Source organism: Epargyreus clarus, unplaced genomic scaffold (genome assembly GCF_041222505.1).
Source record: "Epargyreus clarus isolate Ecla_fem2 unplaced genomic scaffold, WU_Ecla_fem_2.2 ptg000034l, whole genome shotgun sequence".
Lineage (NCBI taxonomy): Eukaryota > Metazoa > Arthropoda > Insecta > Lepidoptera > Hesperiidae > Epargyreus > Epargyreus clarus.
Window position 1 is genome coordinate 14,735,679 of NW_027332239.1, and position 20,167 is coordinate 14,755,845.

The 20,167-nt window shown below is 40.0% G+C and overlaps 1 protein-coding gene across 1 annotated transcript; it reads left to right on the forward strand.

The window, feature by feature from the left end:
- Positions 1-34: 34 nt before the first annotated feature.
- Bulli (regulator of MON1-CCZ1 complex protein bulli) lies at positions 35-19,889 on the forward strand. Its single transcript, XM_073091068.1, has 12 exons — positions 35-248; positions 538-908; positions 1,282-1,403; positions 2,073-2,194; positions 2,470-2,583; positions 2,945-3,077; positions 3,412-3,512; positions 3,767-3,924; positions 4,166-5,222; positions 5,561-5,803; positions 16,043-16,241; positions 19,235-19,889. Exons 1-12 carry the CDS (start codon positions 129-131, stop codon positions 19,294-19,296), a joined length of 2,802 nt encoding a protein of 933 aa, XP_072947169.1. The 5' UTR covers positions 35-128; the 3' UTR covers positions 19,297-19,889.
- Positions 19,890-20,167: the final 278 nt, after the last annotated feature.

Here is a 20,167-nt window from a genome sequence, read left to right on the forward strand (position 1 = left end):
GTAATTTTAACATCACAATGATAGCATATGTCACTCAGACGGAAAATGTCAAAACAAAGGAACGATCGAGTACTTTCGTAACTAAACTATATTTTTAATTTAAACAAAAACAACAATAGAGCTTTAAAATGACGAAATTCTGTTTAAAGGACAGTGATGAATACTATTTATCGCTCTCGGAGCAGCACAAGAGATTTGACGCGGACAGTCCCGCTACAAATGTGTTTTTTGACGATACAAATGGGCAGGTAACTATTTAGAAAGTTAAAAAACTTGCTTAATTATACCGAAAATAAAGCATTATAGTATTTTCAACTACACCGAAATCTCAACATTGTCTTTACTTAGCACTTCCAAATTACTAAGCTCCAATATTGTAGTGAAAAGTTTCAACAATAAAAAAAAAGTTGCAGCTATGATACGTTCACACAAAAACTCTGTAAATGTCTTTCAAATTAATGTCGTCCACGTTTCTAAAAAATATGTTATTTATCCTACTCATATAACAAACATACTAAGAATATAAAAAAATTGCAGGTTTTTACAGTTAGATCTGGTGGAGTAACAGGCGTGACTGTGAGTGGGATGGATCAGTCAAAGAGCACATCATTCAGAATGGAAGATAAGGGTCCGATAATATCCATAAAGTTTTCTCCAGACCACAAGGTGCTGGCTATACAGCGTAACACAGATGGACAGGCTGCCAGTGTCGAGTTTGTAAACTTCAAAGACTTGTTACCCACCAATGTGGAGTATACACACACTTGTAAATGGAAGAATTCCAAAATACTGGGCTTTGTGTGGCCGAAAGCCAATGAAATAGCGTACATAACAGATCATGGAATAGAGTTGTTACAAATCATTCCTGAGAAGAAACAGTTGAAGACTTTGAAGAGCACCAGTTTTAGGTTTGATAGTTGTTTTTTATAAAATTTTGGTCAAAACAATGTCATTTATCTAAAGGTATTTGATACCTTTCCAGAACATATTAGCACTACATAAAAAATTCAGGCTGTAATTGAAACCTCCCCACTAGTATAAAAGAATAAAATTTCAATTGCTTGTTCTATACTGGTCTATATACATTTACATAGGTCTTGTTCCATACAAGTTGATGGTTCTAGATTCCTCACTGGTAGGCAGATAGTGTATATCTTAATTTGTATTTTAAATTTATGTGCAAATACAGTCTTATGGCACTTACAACATCGAAGTCCTAGTAGATTATGTTTATTAAAATCACTCGGCACTAAACTAACATAAATATATGTTATTTTCCAGTGGTGCATGGTTTTTGTGGTGTGCACAGAGCAACATAGTCCTGCTTGCTGGCAACAATGGGGCACTGTTGCAGCCCTTCTCACTCAACAGCTCCACTGTCACTAAACTACAGAAACTTGAATGTAAGGACTCTTAATTTTCTTGTTGTTAGCTACAGCTCTTTAAAGAAAGCCTGAAGAATACTTTACCATATGCTATAATACAAATTAGTGTAGGGCAGAAAACCTATGTGGGATGTTTTTCATAAGACATCTGATGAAGTTTAAAATCTGCTATCCAATGATGAAAGGGGATTGATTAATGGCAACTTTTGGATGGCTTAGTGGCAATTTCTTATATTGGAAGTTTCCCTTTATTAAAAATACGGGAGTTCACGCAACTAAGATACTCATATCATGCCTGTGCTCACATAATCTTTTTTTTTTTTATAATATAGGAATAGCAGACGAGCATACAGTCCACCTAATGGTAAGTGGCTACTGCCCCCCATGGACATCTGTAATCAACCGCAGATAGGATTAGATATTCCTACCTGAGGTCAGCCACAGATGCGCCGCTATCCCTGAGGACTAAGCTGGAATGCCTCGAAAAAGTTTGTCTCCCTTACCACACCCTTCAAACCGGAACACAGCAGTGCCTAACACTGCTGTTATTAGGTAGAAATAGGTGTGACGGTGGTACCGCCGGAGTCGAACCACAAAGGGTTCTACCACCTTCACATAATCTTAATAAGGAATGGTTTATATCGTTGTACAGTATATTAAATAGACAATACAACTTTAAATTAACAGTGGATTCAGCTAAGCCAGTGGTAGAGCGCGACGTGTTTATCCTGCGACTGTGCGACGCGTCCTGGTGCGCCATATTCCGACACGGCAGCTCTGCTTCACACTCCACCCCTGGGCCCACAGAGGTACTAGCTTAACTAAATTATGTCTTATTGCTAAAAATATGTTATGTTATGACAATGCAGCTTAAAAATTCTTCGACAATAACAATATTAAATCTATTTCTATGGTATGTTATAACCATAAGAATTCAAATTTGATATTATTAGTATTACTTAAAAAAAGTTTGTGGTAGACCAGACACAGTTTGCAAAATATGTATGTCCAAATTCGCTTGTTAGTGTGTGTGAATAATAAAAGTAGTAATAAGATTATTTTAGAGCCTATTTGTTATTTTCAGGTGTGGTTAATGCCAATAACAGTGCCAGGTGGGATCCAACATGTGCTGAAAACTGGGCTGGTTGGGCGGTTTGCTGTCAGTGTGGTAGACCACCTTCTAGTTATACACCATCAGGTAAAACATAATCAAAATACTTTTATTTAAAATAGTCTTAAAAAATCTTTTTACTACAGTAAATTTGCTACATTTAACATAATAGGAGATAGGTTGATATAGTCCGTGCCAAACTTCTAGTCCGCTCTGAAGATGTTGCACGCAGGTTAAGTTAGCATACTCCATAACGTAAGAGCACACTAACGTAGCTATGTCCACGTGGGCGAGAGCGGGCGGCGGAGGGTGCTGGGAGGTCCCACGCTATCTTCGTCCCGCTAATATAACGTTTCTACATTCGGAGCGGATAAGCAATTTGTCGCGGACTCTACTTATATAAATTTTATTTATATCTATAGTTTCATATTTTCAATAATTATTTCAGTCGAGTCAAACGTCGCAGCTGTTTGACATAATGGAGGAGTCTAAGCCAGAGAACAACACAGTGGTGCACATACCCATAGTGCAGGGTATATCCATGAAGCCTGCCACAGTAGATGGCCAACGGTGTCCCATGTGTATCCTTTTATGTTTTCTTACGAAATTCACACTTATTTTTAAAGTACTTCATTTTAAGTCAAAAATCTATAATTATAATCAACTGAAGATAAAGTACATAGAATCGTATCTGGTCAAAGATTTGTATAATATTGTGAGTCCACTTTAATATGAGTAAAACTAAGATGATGAAAGAAGAGAAATATGTAAAACTGTAATATGAATAGCAATCGATTGAGGTCCTAAATAATATAGTATATCCAGAGCGAATACTATTCTGAATAAAATTTACTGTATGTAAATTCCTTAAACATATATATTTTTTTCTAATAAAAAACTTCACTAATTAGATAGACTCTGGGAATTGGGTGGTTTTTCAGCCAGACTACATCATAGACGCGCGGCTCGGCTGTCTTTGGCGAGTGCAGCTCATACCCTCCGGACTGGCGCACTCTGTGAGTTCATTTTCTTAATTAATGCTGTTCACTGCTTAAAAATACAATCTTAATTAATTGTAAGTATTGTCAATAATTAGTTTATCATTATATTTTCAATTTTCATCTCATAATTATAGACGCATAGCTGGGCGCCTCCACCAAATTGCGTGAATGCACGCAATTTTTTTCATGTGGTTATAAATATAAAGCATATTTTAAGATTGATTAGGTTATGTAAATTTTAATAAAATATGAAAATATATCACTAACAGGTACCAAAAGACGAAATATCGAAGATCGTGGCAGTGTTACTAAGGAGGAAGGATGGCAAGGACACAATATACAGGATACTGAACCAGCTGGTGTCCAATGCTGCGACATACCTTGTGGAACTTACCAAGTGTTTCGATGAAATCAACGCTGTATATCGGTAAGGGATTGTTAGGTTAAGTTTTTCACTCACTGGACTCACCAATTGTGGATAGTATACAATATACAGTTGGGCAGCTGAGCATGTCTTTAAATCATAGTTCTTTTTATGTGGCGACCAGAACATAGATGTAGAAGGTCGCAATATTTTCGTGATGCATGCCGTATTTCGCCTACGAGTCGCACCATGTGCAAATACCTTACATTGTCATCGGTTTTTAGATGTTGATGTATTCTTGCAGCAAGTGGGCAGACCTGGAGGTGGCGCGCAACACGGCGGGCCAGTGCGTGGACGCGGCGCGCGGCCCGCTCGCCTTCCCCGTGCTGCTGGCGCAGCCCGACGTGTGCGCGCACGTGCTGCAGCCGCACGCGGACGACGCGCACCTCGTGCAGGTGCGTGTGTGTGTGCGGGCAGCTGGCGCCGCACGGCGGCCAGTGCGGGGACGCGGCGCGCGGCCCGCTCGCCTTCCCCGTGCTGCTGGCGCAGCCCGACGTGTGCGCGCACGTGCTGCAGCCGCACGCGGACGACGCGCACCTCGTGCAGGTGCGTGTGTGTGTGCGGGCAGCTGGCGCCGCACGGCGGCCAGTGCGGGGACGCGGCGCGCGGCCCGCTCGCCTTCCCCGTGCTGCTGGCGCAGCCCGACGTGTGCGCGCACGTGCTGCAGCCGCACGCGGACGACGCGCACCTCGTGCAGGTGCGTGTGTGTGTGCGGGCAGCTGGCGCCGCACGGCGGCCAGTGCGGGGACGCGGCGCGCGGCCCGCTCGCCTTCCCCGTGCTGCTGGCGCAGCCCGACGTGTGCGCGCACGTGCTGCAGCCGCACGCGGACGACGCGCACCTCGTGCAGGTGCGTGTGTGTGTGCGGGCAGCTGGCGCCGCACGGCGGCCAGTGCGGGGACGCGGCGCGCGGCCCGCTCGCCTTCCCCGTGCTGCTGGCGCAGCCCGACGTGTGCGCGCACGTGCTGCAGCCGCACGCGGACGACGCGCACCTCGTGCAGGTGCGTGTGTGTGTGCGGGCAGCTGGCGCCGCACGGCGGCCAGTGCGGGGACGCGGCGCGCGGCCCGCTCGCCTTCCCCGTGCTGCTGGCGCAGCCCGACGTGTGCGCGCACGTGCTGCAGCCGCACGCGGACGACGCGCACCTCGTGCAGGTGCGTGTGTGTGTGCGGGCAGCTGGCGCCGCACGGCGGCCAGTGCGGGGACGCGGCGCGCGGCCCGCTCGCCTTCCCCGTGCTGCTGGCGCAGCCCGACGTGTGCGCGCACGTGCTGCAGCCGCACGCGGACGACGCGCACCTCGTGCAGGTGCGTGTGTGTGTGCGGGCAGCTGGCGCCGCACGGCGGGCAGGCGTGGAACGCAATGATCGTATGCGTCCGTGCGGGGACCGTGGATAGATCGTATTGACAAATGAATGTTTCGGCATACCCTATACAAGAGGACAAATATGTGAATATATTGCAGTGAAACAACACAAGGACCGTCAATATTTCTTTAACGGTGTGGCTACTTCCTGCAATCTTATATTTATCCTGAGTGACATAATAGGGATACGGAAGACATATACAATTATATACATATTGTATGAAGTAGCGGTAGGTCGCAACAACGATCCAGTGTCAGTGCTGACCGTCGTGTGTGGCAGGTGGTGACGGCGTACCTGTCGTCGCTGTCGCGGCACACGATGGTGGTGCAGCACGCGGCGGCGGAGCTGTGCGTGCGCGCGCTGCTGACGCGCGGCGCGGCGGGGCGGCTGCGCGCGCTGCTGCGGCGCCGCTGCCTGCAGGACGCGCGCCCGCTCGCCTGCCAGCTGCTCAGCCTCGGACACCTCGACCCCGCCGCCGCGCAGCTCGCGCTCGACATGATGTGCCGGCTGCGCGGACACGAGGTTACACATACTTTACGTACATCGGTCCCCCTTTTTGTGCTATATAATGTTTTACCTACAAATTTCTTTATACTATATGGTGACATTTCAATATTTGGTTGGTAAAATTGAATAGGCAATATTAATAGGCGTTGATGTATCTAAGTACACTTATTTATTTTAAAATATTTAAATAACAAGTAATTAATTAAAAAAATCAAAAACCCGACTGCACCAAAAAGGCTGAAGTAGAATTTCCAAAAGCAGTGAAATAGGCATTTCATTATTTTTATCCAGAAAGCCAAATACAATGTTTCATAGTAGGTGTCTGCTTCAAAAACAAAAGATGTTCAAACAATATTATCCTATTTTATTTTGTCCTCGTAGTGTTCATTTACGCTATATAAAGAGCCTATGTGTAAAATTCCAGCACGCTTAAGTACAGCGGTTTCCCTTTGCGTTGATCTCTGGCACAGCAACTCTCTTATTTAGTCAGACAGTCATCTCGATGTGTATATACGAGTATATATGTACTAGCTGACCCGGCAAACGTTGTGTTGCCATATAAATAAAAAAAATGTTAAGGATGAACAACCCTTATCACTTAGGTGTAAAAAAAAAAGATAGTGGCCGATTCTCAGACCTACGAGTACTAAATATGTACATAAAATTTGGTGAAAATCGGTGAAGCCTGAATGTCATAGTGTTTGCTTCAAAATTGACGATTGTTCAAATGAACTTTTAACCCTTATTTTACCCTCTACGGGGTTGATTTTTCGGAAGGGGATAAATAAGTGCGTCCTTGTTCCTATCCAGAAAGCCAAATACAAAATTTTATAGTAGTTGCTTCAAAATTAAAGGATTTCAAAAAAACTGTTTTCCCCTATTTTACCCTCTTAAGGGTAGAATTTCCAAAAGGCCTTTCTTAGTACTTATTCAAGCTATATAGAGAACCTGTGTGCAAAATTTCAGAACTGTAAGGTCCTTGGTTTAGGCTGTACGTTGATTTCTGAAAAATGAAAAAGTCATTTAGTTAGTCAGTCTGTACGGTTTCTTGCTGCATACACTATTAGCGATAAATAAAATACCGAATTATGGAGTAATTATTATATTGTCCAAAACCGATACTTAATTGTAATGAATGAGATGCGCTAAAACTACTTGATATAAATGAGAACGCGGCGCCCTTGTTGGCTAATTGATGCGAACTGATTTGAAAATATAATTATTTAATGAATGACGTGCGCGCGGCTTGGGAAATGCTGACTGCAGCAAATGCACGGTTGCACCGTACATGCTCCCAAGGGCGAAAGATGAAATGAAATGTAGGTATGAATATGTATGATAGTGTAACAAGATGATTCCATTTTGTCCTTATGCTAGAAATCTAAAGTCTCTAAGTGAATTTTGTTTTTCTTGGCATAGGGGTTGTACACTTATTCACTTTATGCACTTTAGGTATTTCACTATACACACTTTCACACCGCACTTGATTATCACATTCACGATCACATTTATTTACGCTCGAGGATTCTGCCGCTAAAGGCAGCTCGATGACAGTTGGTTGAGAACCCGCCTGTTCGGCCCTCGCCACCGCCGACTGCCGAAGTGTCCAGCGCCTGCTACGGATTCTACGTGCCAGGACGATTACGCCAATGACCAACGTAGCTCCCAAGATTACATAAATTAAAGTGTAGTGGTGTACGTCATGATAGGACACCCGCTGGGATAAGTTTTCATTTGATTTGAGACCGTGAATTTGTCTTTTGATTTCTTCTAATTGTTTTTCATTAGAAGAGAATGAGTTATTGAGCTGCAGAGGGGTAGGAATGCTTATATTAATCATATAATTGATAGGTTCTATGTCCTGCTTGTAAAAAATATTTTCAACGTGAATGCTACTGGAACCTTCATTATGCGCATAGATTGTAAAATTTTCAGTTTTAATTAAACATCCTTGATCAACTGTTATTATTCCTGCATTTGTTAACCGAGTAGCCGTTACATGATCTTCACATAACACACGGATGTAGCAACTCCCGCAGCAGAAGAATAGATAGGTATTTATCTTGCTAATTTCTATCCATTCATTAGTACAGGTAGCATAATTGATCTTGCATTTCCTTGTAATTGGGTCCATTTTACATAAATTTTCATAATTTTTAAGATGATAAATAGGGCCCTTTGAATAACATAGGCGACCATTTATTCCGTCGTGTAGACATGAGTTGATACCTTGTTCAGATAATGTTAAGTATTTCTCGTTTCTTAAATTAATAGCAACGTATTCTGCTATCGGTATAAGTCGAGCCATGCTAAAATTACCAATAATACGTGGTATTGATAAAATTTTCGTGATTTCAAACGGTTCTCGTGTTACCAAAGGAAGCCGTAATTCAAATAATAAATAATCTTCTGACATTCTTGCTTTTATTTTCAATAAATTGTATACGTTTCTAAAATCGTTATGTAAGTTATTAATAGGCAATGTTAAATCCTTTGTTAGATGACTTGATATGCTGGTGAGTGTGCTTTTAAGCTGCTCCGGAGAAATTAAATGAAAATTAAATTTACCGTGGTATATATCTGTTACGGTATCCAACAAAGTAGACTGCACACTTGCTAGCTGTCTTAACATGTTGTTCGCCGCTATAGCTCCCAAAGTAAAATCACTCATAATGATGTTTCTCTCGTGGTCAGTCTTTAAAGCATTCTGGATATGTTGAAACTGATTTGATAGGTAATTTAACATTTTATGTTGTTTATTAATGGATTGCTCATTTCTTTTTAAAACGTTGTATTCCACTTCTAATACGGAAGTTTGATTTCTTATAAGTGCCATCAAATGATCTTCATTGTCTTTAATTAATTGTATATCGTGTTTATACTGTTCTGCGAATCTTTCGTCGAGTACTCCGAACAGACTGTTCGCCAGATATCCGACACCGTTAAGAAGACCGCGGCGCTTACGTATGTCCGCACGCGTGCTAGAATGCTGACTTAGCAACAGCTGGTTATAGTAATTTAATTCCGAGAACTCTTGCTGTAATTGCGTTGATATTACGTCACAATGCGATATATTTTTAAGAAGATTGCATGTCGTACCTAAATATTTTATATATTTGTTGCATGCTTCTGTACCTTGCCAATATGGATTCATGTTATAATAGGTGACTATTTTCCATTCGTCCCTTATTAATCTCATATCGGTAATTTTGTCAAAGTACAGTCCTTGATTGTATTTAATATAATCCACATGATATGAACAATGACATGTGCCCAAAATACTCATGAAAAAGAGCAATAACGTAGTTAGGGATATAAAATTGTAACCTGATATTTTAGATTGTCTTTTAATAGGTTTGTCATTTGAGACATCAGCCGGTTGCGTCGCTTGTTCGACTTTAGTTTTATTTACCGGGAGTATTGATAATTTTATAATCGGGCGTTTTATGAAGCCACTTTTAGTTTTTAACGTGACCACCCTGACATGGCCGTCAGCTCCCGGATGTAGCTCGACGACGCGTCCTACCGCCCACTTGCCAGGGGGTAAATTCGCATCATTGATCATCACTACATCATTAATTTGTATGTTGGGTTGCTGATGTTTCCACTTGCTTCGTGCAGACAGATGACTGAGATACTCTGAACGCCAACGCTTCCATACATCTTGAACAATTTTCTGAGTAAGATACCATCTCGTACGCATGTCAGCTTCGGTTTCTACAATATTCATGTCTTGGTTTAAATTTATAAAGCTCGATGGTGTCAGAAATTCCATGTCATCAGGATCTTCTGTTAGCGCGCATAACGGCCTGGAATTCAAAACAGCTTCTATTTGCGCCAACACCGTAGAAAATTCCTCAAAAGTTAATCGCTGCTCACCAACGACTCTTCGAAGATGATACTTCACACTTTTAACTGCCGCCTCCCATAGACCACCTGCCGAAGGCCATGACGGGGCATTAAAATGCCACTCTATTTCCATATTAATTAATTCAGTAATGAAATCTTGGTCAAATGTTTGTAATATGTTTTGAAACTCCTGTGCCAAAATATTACTAGCGCCCACAAAGTTTGTTCCATTATCGCAATACATATGCCGCGGAGATCCTTTTCTAGCCGCCATTCTGCGCAATGCTGCCAAAAATGCAGACGAGGAAAGGTCGGAGACCAGCTCCAAGTGAACTATTCTTGTGGCCATGCATATGAAAACTGCTATGTAGCCCTTAGTGGTCTTGATACCACGACCCTTGTTGGCCTTTATAAATACGTGCCCAGTAAAATCTACACCGGTATGGTAGAAAGGTTTGGCTGCGTTGCATCGCTGTGTAGGTAGATCTCCCATTAATTGCGTTATTCTGATTGGGTTATTTTTGCGACATGTCACGCAAGTGTATAACCGGCTCTTGACAGCTCGGTTGCCACCCAAGATCCAGTATTTTTGACGAATAATTGATAATGTCACTCTAGCCCCACCATGTAAGGAAAGGGTATGTGCGTGATCTATTACTAAGTTAGTAAGGGGACCACAATGCGGTAAAATGATAGGGTTCTTCATGTTTGAATTGATTTCCGCCTTATTTAATCTCCCTCCAACTCTAAGAAGTCCGCTTGTATCCAGAAAAGGGTTTAATTGCAATAATTTGCTTTTTGTACATATAGGTTTATTTAGTTGTAAGTTATTAATTTCGCTTGTAAATTCTGCTTGTTGTACATACTTTATTAGGGTATATTTTGCTATATTTATTTCCTTCAAGGTAAGGTAACTTGATTGACATGTTTCCTTTCGCTGCGTTAGTTTTATAAATCTTAAGATCCATCCAAAAACTCTTGTTAGTTTCTGATAAGAACTAAATCTTGTAAGAAGCTCTTCAATTATACTAGTTTTCTTGGTTAAAGAATTTACTTGTGGCGATTGTTTAACTTCTTCATTCGTCTTGTAAATTTCAGTTTGACTACGGTCCAGGCTGGTGTTACTGTCTGACAGCCATAAAGGCCCCTTCCACCATTGAGAGTGTTCTATCAGCTGACTTACACTCATGCCTCGACTCGCACAATCTGAGGGGTTTTCCGCCGACTTGACGTATTGCCATTGCTGCGGAGGCATAATTTTGATAATTTCTCTCACCCTGTTTGCAACGAAGGGCTTCCATCTTCCCGGATTCCCTTGAAGCCAAGCAAGGACGACTTTTGAATCCACCCAACCATATGTTCTGATATTATATTTACTGAGGCATTCATGTACTTTAGCCATGAGTTTAGCCAAAAGTAGTGCACCGCAGAGTTCCAACCGCGGTAATGTTATTGTTTTGTTTGCTGGAACGAGCCTGGCTTTTCCTGCCACCAACGAGACCTTGACGCCTCCCTCCACGCTGATTCTAGAGTAAATGACGCACGCATACGCCTTGGTAGAAGAGTCACAAAAGCCATGAAGCTCCAGCTCATCACCTTCCGCTGTCGTGTGCAACCACCGTGCTACCTGAATCTGATCTATACGTGACATGTCCTCTCTGAGTTGCATCCACTCTTTTAAGATGTCATCTGGTACTGTATCGTCCCACTGCATATTAGACACCCATACCTTTTGAAATAATAATTTTAGTCTGGTCGATACTGGGGACAACCAACCAAGTGGGTCATATAACTTGGATATGTCCGACAGCATAGATCGTTTGGTTGGAGTCTTCGTCACCGACTCAATCTGTGATTGGAACTCAAATGTATCTTGTTTAGAATTCCAACGTAAACCCAATGTTTTGGTCGATTCCGGTTGTCTGAATTCAAAATTGTTTTGCCTCTGATCATCCTCTTGCACATTCTTAATTAAAACTTGCGAATTAGATTTCCACTTCCGTAAATTAAATCCTCCAGATTTCAATAACTTGATTAAATCTTGCTGTAGCCGTGATGCTGATAAAATAGACTCCGCCCCGTGTAAAACGTCGTCCATATAAAATGATTGTTCCAAGACCTCTATAGCCTGACTATCTTGATAATGTGATCTTTCATCCTCTGCCAGCTGCTTTAACGTCATCATTGCCAAAAACGGCGCGGCCTTGGTGCCGTACGTGACCGTGCAGAGTTGATATTCTTGTAAAAAGGATTCGGAAGTGTCGCGCCATATTATTTTTTGAAACTTCTGATCTCGTTCATTTACCCAGATAAACCTAAACATTTTTTCGATATCCGCGGTGAAAGCGTAGCGGAATTGTCTCCATTTCAATAACAAAGATTGGAGATCCTGTTGAAGGTTAGGTCCTTTTAACATTAAATCATTTAAACTGCACCCTGATGTTGTTTTAGTGGATGCATTAAAAACTACGCGAAGTGCAGTTGTAGTTGAGTCATTACGTAAAACACAATGGTGCGGCATGTAACAATTAGGTTTCTGGTTTCCGGACGATGGTTTCATATGTCCGCATGCTTTATATTCATTAATAAATAATTTGTACTGTTGTTCGATATAAGGGTTATTCCTGAATTTTCTCTCCAATTGATGAAACTGTGCAATAGCCGTATGTTTGGATGAACCTAAATGCTCCTCAAAATTTTCTTTAAACGGAATTCTGACCTCGTACGAGCCATCTTCCCGCCTTGTTGTAGTTGACTTGTAATATTTAACGCACTGACTATCTTCTTCTGACAAAGAGGGTGATTCCGATATATCTTCTATTTCCCAGAATTTCTTTATATCGTCAACATGATTTAGTACTACGTTACATTGCAGTGTCTTTACATTTCCACATAAAATCCACCCCAAACGTGTCTGTTGTGCTATTGGTAGGTTAGCTTCATTTGATCTGCTAATCCCGTCCAATATAATGTGTGAGTACACATCGGCTCCTAGTAGAATGTCCACAGGTCGGCTGATATTAAAGTCGGGATCTGACAGTTGTATGCCGTCCAAATGGGACCACGTTGGCTTGCTAAACGTGCAACTAGGTAAGTTCTTGACGAGTGTGTTCATAATAAATACTTCGGTATTGAATGAAAAATCGCTATATAACGAATAACATGTTATATTCGTCATACCTTTGCAGCTACTTTCCTTGGCTCCAACACCTGATATTAATCCCTTACAGCGTTTTCTTGGCAAACCTAGAACTTGTGTAGCATGCTCGGAGATAAGGGAAATTTGAGAGCCTTGATCAATAAGTGCTCGCATTCTATGAAAAGATCCATCTCTTGCTTGAATCTTAATTACAGCTGTAGCTAATAATATTTCACTTATATTGTTATTGCCTTGTTGCAATACCGAGTTTTGGTTTAATTCTTGAATGCTATTTGTACTAGCAGTAGTTATATTTACCGAATTTTTAAATGCTTCATGCACAAGCGTATTGTGTTTACCTTGACATTCGCGACATCTTCTTTCTGACATACATACCTTATCTTTATGATCGTAAAGGCAATTTTGGCATAAACGCAGTCTTGCTAATGTCTTGCGTTTCTCTTGCGGTGTCATATTTAAAAACTTATTGCAAAAGTAAAGTCCATGAATTTCTTTACACAATGGACACAATAATTTTGCTGTGTTAGCAGGTGAATGACCACCTTTATACGCAGGAAAGGATTGTTTTGCATTGTAATTTGATTTAAATTGTTTTAAGTTAGAGAAGTTATTTTGCGAGTTATTTGATGGTTTTAAAGTATCTTGTTTCTTCCGAGACGACTCTAAAGTAGTAAATTTGTTTTCTAAAAATTTCAAAAAATCTTGTAATTTTGGTAACTCTCTAGGATTTTTTAAAGACTCTAAGTAATTGTTGTGAGACTCCGAATCCAGTTTTTGTAGTAAAATGTGAACGATTAAAGGATCCCAACTAGTTGTATCGACACCAAGCTGTTTAATAGCGTTTAAACATTCTTGTGTAGTGTCGTTTATTTTCTTGATATGGTTTACTGATGTTTGTTGGGTAACTGGCAGGTTTAACAAAGTATTTACGTGCGTTGAGAATATCAATCTTAAATTGTTATACCGATTGTTCAATATTTCCCAAGCGATGGAGTAATTCTCGGTGCTAATAGGCAGATGTTGTATTAACCGTTCAGCTTCTCCTCTTAATTTACCTTTCAGAAATTGCATCTTCTGGGCATTTGAAATCGATATATTATTGTGGATAGCTTCTGTAAAAAGATCTTTAAATGATATCCAGCTCTGATAGCTACCACTGAAATGAGGAATGTCCATCCTTGGAGTCCAACTCTCCTGGTGCGTTACTGACCACATTTTAGAATTAATTGCTTTCTTCATTTCGTTGTAGGTACTCTCATGCTTCGTATAAGATTGTTCATAAGTTACATCCATTCCTTCTAACTCGCTGTCCAATTCCCAATGCAGGGAATCAATTACTGACCACCTTGATTGTAGACTACGTAAAGCGTCTTCTAGCTCCCATTTTTGAGACATGACACTCAAATTTATGGAAGATACAGTCCTAAGGAATGCTCGGAAGTTACTCAATTGTCTTTTAAGCATCTCATCTAATTTGCTATTAGAACCTCTAGAAACTTGCCTGGTAGATGACGACGATTGCTCATCCTCGTAGTCGTGGGAAGGCCCTGCTGATCCCGCCTCGCGCTGCCGACTTGTCTCTCCTTGTTGAGATGGTAGTGGTTGCGATATAGATTTACCAGTAGGTTCCAGTGCAGTTCTTTTTAATAATAACTGATGTTGATCATGGATAAATGATTTTGTTGATTTATAAACATTAAATGCTTGCTCAAACTCATTTTCGGTAAAATACGGATGGGTCCTGCTTCCCTCCGTTGAAAGCCGATCATGATTGTATTGATAATCTGCCCAGTAGGCTTCTAAGGCTTCCAATCTTCTTTTATAATAATCAAAAGACTTACGTCCCGCGGAATCCTTATTTATATTTGTGACTATTTTGGACATAGCCACGTGTAACTCACCCTGATTTTTGTAAATTTCTTCCATGTTTGCTGAGTAATAAAAATGCAACGGTCTTACTTGTTTAATCCCTGCTTACTGCAAACATGTAGACTTTCTTCTCCTCACTGCAATCCCTGATAATCACTGCTAGAGTTCTTGATAACCACTAACAATGTTCTTGAAAGTCACTTGATTTAAACTGATAGTCACTAGTCCGGCACACGTGGTTACAACCACGCCATGCGGTATCACTTTTAAGCTCGAAGGACCATTTAATAATGTACGGTTTCTTGCTGCATACACTATTAGCGATAAATAAAATACCGAATTATGGAGTAATTATTATATTGTCCAAAACCGATACTTAATTGTAATGAATGAGATGCGCTAAAACTACTTGATATAAATGAGAACGCGGCGCCCTTGTTGGCTAATTGATGCGAACTGATTTGAAAATATAATTATTTAATGAATGACGTGCGCGCGGCTTGGGAAATGCTGACTGCAGCAAATGCACGGTTGCACCGTACACAGTCAGTCAGTCACCTTACTGTTTTATATATATACAAATATGTTTTTATAATCTCCGTTTAATTTCCTTTCATTTGATACCTAACTCGATAGGTTCGGTTAACTTTTTTTTTTAAATGTGTTACTATTTCGCGCCAAAAATCCGCCATTTTGATTTTTTTTTACTAAGACCTATCTAAGGACACTGGGGTCGTTGAGACAAATATAATGACACTTTAACTGTTGAAATTCATCCAGCCGTTTGTTAGATCGGATCAAATAAAGAAAGACAAACATACAAGATACGCGCGAAAAACATAACCCTTCCTTGGCAGTCGGGTAAAAATACTAATTATCAAAATAATCAACCTAAAGGATGGGTTTAGGATTTAGGAAATATGTAATGATTTTTGGAGTTTACACTCGGTTACTATTACAAGGCATAAAAATTTCATAGAACAACTCCAGCCTAATATATTTTAGGTGGTCGGTATTTACTACGTACATCTGAATTTAATTACAATTTCTGCTTTAAATTGATCTTGATTCATGGTTTCTCAAAGCTAATTCAAATTATTTTGTACATCTAGTGACACCTTCAATTAATATCTCATTTATGAATGCTCTAAGCAGCAGTTTATGAGTAACACACTAAAAACACATTAGCGTCATAGCTTCGCAATTCTGTAACGAGATAGGGACTACAGGGTGAATTTTTTCAAATAGGCCTCGTAACTCCTGTTATCATTTCTTGCTAATCCTTATAGGTCTAGATTTGGCCCTGAAGGCCTATTTGAAAAATTCACCCTGTGTAGTATGGTGGGATAATACGGTTGTGACGTGACATCCCCCAGGAGATAGTGGAGGTGCTGCTGAGCTGGAGCGAGCCGGTGAGCGCGGCGGGCGCGGCGCGGCAGGCGGGCGTGTGGGCCGCGCTGGCGCCGCGCAAGCTGCTCGCCGCCGCCCAGCACCACCCGCGCGCCTTCCTCGCCATCTACCACGCGCTGCGGGCGCGCAACGAGCGACTGCGTGGCTCCCCGCACTTCACTAAAGGTAGAGTCCGCGCCAAACTACTAGTCCGCTGTGAAGTTGTTGCGCGCAGGTTTAGTTAGCATTGCCCCTGTAGTTCCGAGAGTAGAATAAGACTACGGTATGCCCAGCCTGTCGTAAGAGGCGACTAAAAGGGACTTCCGGGGTTGCGGGCGGCAAGAGTGGGAGCTCGAACCACCCGGCCAACGGTCCCGGGGAGGACGGCGGTATGTGTGTCGCATACCGTCGTGTACAACAGACGGTGTGGCGAGCGGCATGCTCACCTGGACGGAGCCCGACGGGGCAACGCGCTAAGAGGACTCCGGTTGCGTTCCTCTGGAGATCCCGGAGTCCTTTACGCAGTGCCGAGAACGGCCACCGGGGGAGTTTTAGTGCGGTAAGAATCCCACATAACTCTGTGTCGCTCCCTCGACACCGGGTATCTTTCGAAGATTTCGCCCTCGAAATCAAAAAAAAGGGGTAGCGACGCATTTGTGGGCTACGTCAGGTATAAATCTAACCTTATCTGGAGTAGATTACAGATGTACAGTCACGAGCATAAATATATGACTATGGGCAGATCAGCAAAAATATGTGACCCAATAACGAGTTCAATTATATATGCCTGCACGAAAGCAGCAAAAATATCTGACAATTATAGGCAGCAAAAATATGTGATGATAAGGTTGATCATATAATTGTGACATGTGTTATGACATGTGACGTCAACTAAGGGGCAATAATATCTGACATCATTTACAAATATCTTGGATGTAAATATCAATCAACCTACCGGTCAAAGGGGCCAATGTATTTTTCCGGAGAAAGAATATGAGCAAAAAACACGTTATAAATATTTTTTCATATATTTTTATTTAAGTAAGAAAAAAACAGGGTTAAAGACAAAGACAGGATAAATATATTTTGGGTGAATTTTCCAAATCCGAATCTATAAGGATTAGATTAGTCGATCGTTTTATCCAACGCTGCCGAGTAACGTTTAGGAATTGATTGATAGTGTATTATTAGAAACCTATTCAATTTCTTTTTATTATAGTATTATTTTAATTAATTATTTTGTATTTTTTTCATGATGTGTTATTTTTATAATAATAAGTTCTTATTTATAAAGTCACTGGCTGATACGATTCTATGATTTAGCATAAAAAAGAAAAAGAACGCGGCTTGACGTTCGAGTTGTATTTTTAGCCGGAATAACAAAAGTGAATAGATTAATATTGTCACATATTTTTGCTTCGTAAGGAAGTCACAATTATTTGATCAACGTTATCATCAGATATTTTTGCTGCCTATTAATGTCAAATATGTTTGCTGCGTTCTTGCAGGCAGATATTACTGAACTCGTTCTTGGGTCAGATATTTTTGCTAATCTGCCCATAGTCATATATTTATGCTCGTGACTGTACATGGACGGCAGTAGCTACTTTCCATCAGGTGGACGGCATGCTCGACTACGGAAAAACACGATAGTCCGCCAGAAGGTAGTAGAGGTAATACTGAGAGCTCGGCCATATTCTCAGGTTCTTTTTTATAATATTGAAGTCATAAACGGGCATACTGTCTACATAAAGGTAAATCCGTAATCTACCCCAGATAAATAAGATTTCTAACTGAACTCATAAAAATATGTAACTTATAAATTAATTCTAAATTTACGGACAAACTCCACTTTATATAATTTAATGTATTCTAGATATGGCTTGCACAATATTATTCCAAATGTCTCATCAGTGCTAATTACCTATATAGATAGTTACAATAATATTAGTAAATAACAAGGTAACTGGGTATGCTAATTGAATGTAACTTTTGATAATGGAATTATCGTGTTTCTCGAATTATAGTATTAGTATTTTTTATAAATACTCTTCACGTAACCTTACGGTTGAATATTTAAGGTTGAGATTCTCTGGTCGTTTTAAAATTGTGTATGACATAATTTAGGGAATAATCGATTACGCGTTTTTATCGGATTATTACACATATAATTATATAGGGTTATCTAATCGAAGCTGCAAACAAGCGTACGGTACGCTTGCTGAATGGTGATATGTGGTCACTGCCGCACTGCCCATAGACATCTATAAATTATGTAATCGACTTCAACTACGACAAGAGTCCCACTGTAACCAGAGTTAATAAATCTTGGAATTAGGGGATTTTATTTTGTTCACGGGCTCCAGAGGTACTGAATGTTATCGGGGGAGTTGAAACCTGAAATCTCACCCTCCTAGCTAGGATTGCTATGCTATGGTTGTAATTTTGCATATTCACATCACAATAAGCAGTTAATATGGTAACTATTTGTACGCGGTTCGGTTCTCTGTTATCTTTGCTCGAGTAAAGCATATTACAGTAGCATAAACTCCTGAAAATTTCAGAACCATGTACTTAATAGAAAGCTTGTCATCAATAATTTTATTCATTCTTTAATATATAATCTTATCAAAAAATTAATTGTGGAATTTTATGACAGATATCATGCATATACTATATACTTATCAACGAAACATAAAACATACGATAAAAACATTTTTACAGCTTAAGTACTTTACTATGTATTTAAGATATTTTCATACATACAATCCGCCATACCTATTTTTAAGCCAGGCATCTGAACTGAAGTATCATCATCATCATCAACGCATTATTGTCCCACTGCTGGGCACGGGTCTCCTCTCAGAATGAGAAGGATTAGGCCATAGCCGTACCGTACTGGCCAAGTGCATATTGGTGGACTTGACATACCTTTGATTTTTTTTTTTATAAATCTATGCAGGTTTCCTCACGATGTTTTCCTTCACCGTTTTAGAAAGTGATAATTAATTTCTAATACGCTCATAATCATTTCTAAAAATCAGGTGTGTGCCTGGGATTTGAACCTCGGAGCGCTCGATCGAGAGGCCGAGTTTCTTAACCACTAGGCTATCACTGCTTTCTTTCTGAAATATTGTGATGTAAAAATTTGTAAGTGTACAATTTTTTTTTGTTTTCAGGTGAACAATGTGATATCTATGTGGAGCATTACAAGCAGTTAATGTCGGAATCATCTGAATGATATGGTATAAACTACTGTGTAGGAGACGCGATAATTTTACTTTACCATATTTGTATATTTGTTTTTAAATCATTTTGTTTGACAAGTAATTTGCACTTATTTTTATTTTATCATGTTGCAATGTTATAAGAGATCTGCCTGGCCAAATCTGGCCTGGATCAAACTTAAGACTCTGTACAGGTCAAATGTTTATTCTGACACATTATGGTATTATTTAAGATAAATATGCATTATTTTGACCAATGAAATCATCATGTTATGTTGTATAAAACATATTTGCTAATATTTGAATTACAGTATGTATTTCAATGTGATTTAATATGTAAATGTATGTAAATCCTTTTAGCACTATTGTTATTTCTATGTACCTATCTACATGTAGGAAATTGTAAAATGATTAAATGTATTTTAAAAGGATAATTCCTACTAGAAATCTGTGATCAATCAATTTATTGTACAAAATAATCTTCATCCAACTATTTTGTATAGAATCATTGTATACATATTTTAGAAACTTGTAGTTGTTTTAGTTTAACATTGTAGTTACATCGTTATTTTATTATGAATGTATAAATAAATGAATTGCTGTAGGACTGGTTTTTATTTTTTGCATCATGTGATAAAGGTCAAACTATGTTGATACGTTTGGTTAGTTCATTGTACCACGTCACAGACCAACAAAAACTGCTACGTCGGCTGACTTCACAAGTTCAAGGACAAAGATAAGTAATTGAGGTTAAGCAAAGCCAATTACGTAATACCTAAATCATTATATAAGCTGTTTTGGTTACTTTGATGATTAAATAAATTTATTACTTTTTATATTGCATTCATGTTCCTAATAGATTTAAAATTCTTAACTTTAGGTGAC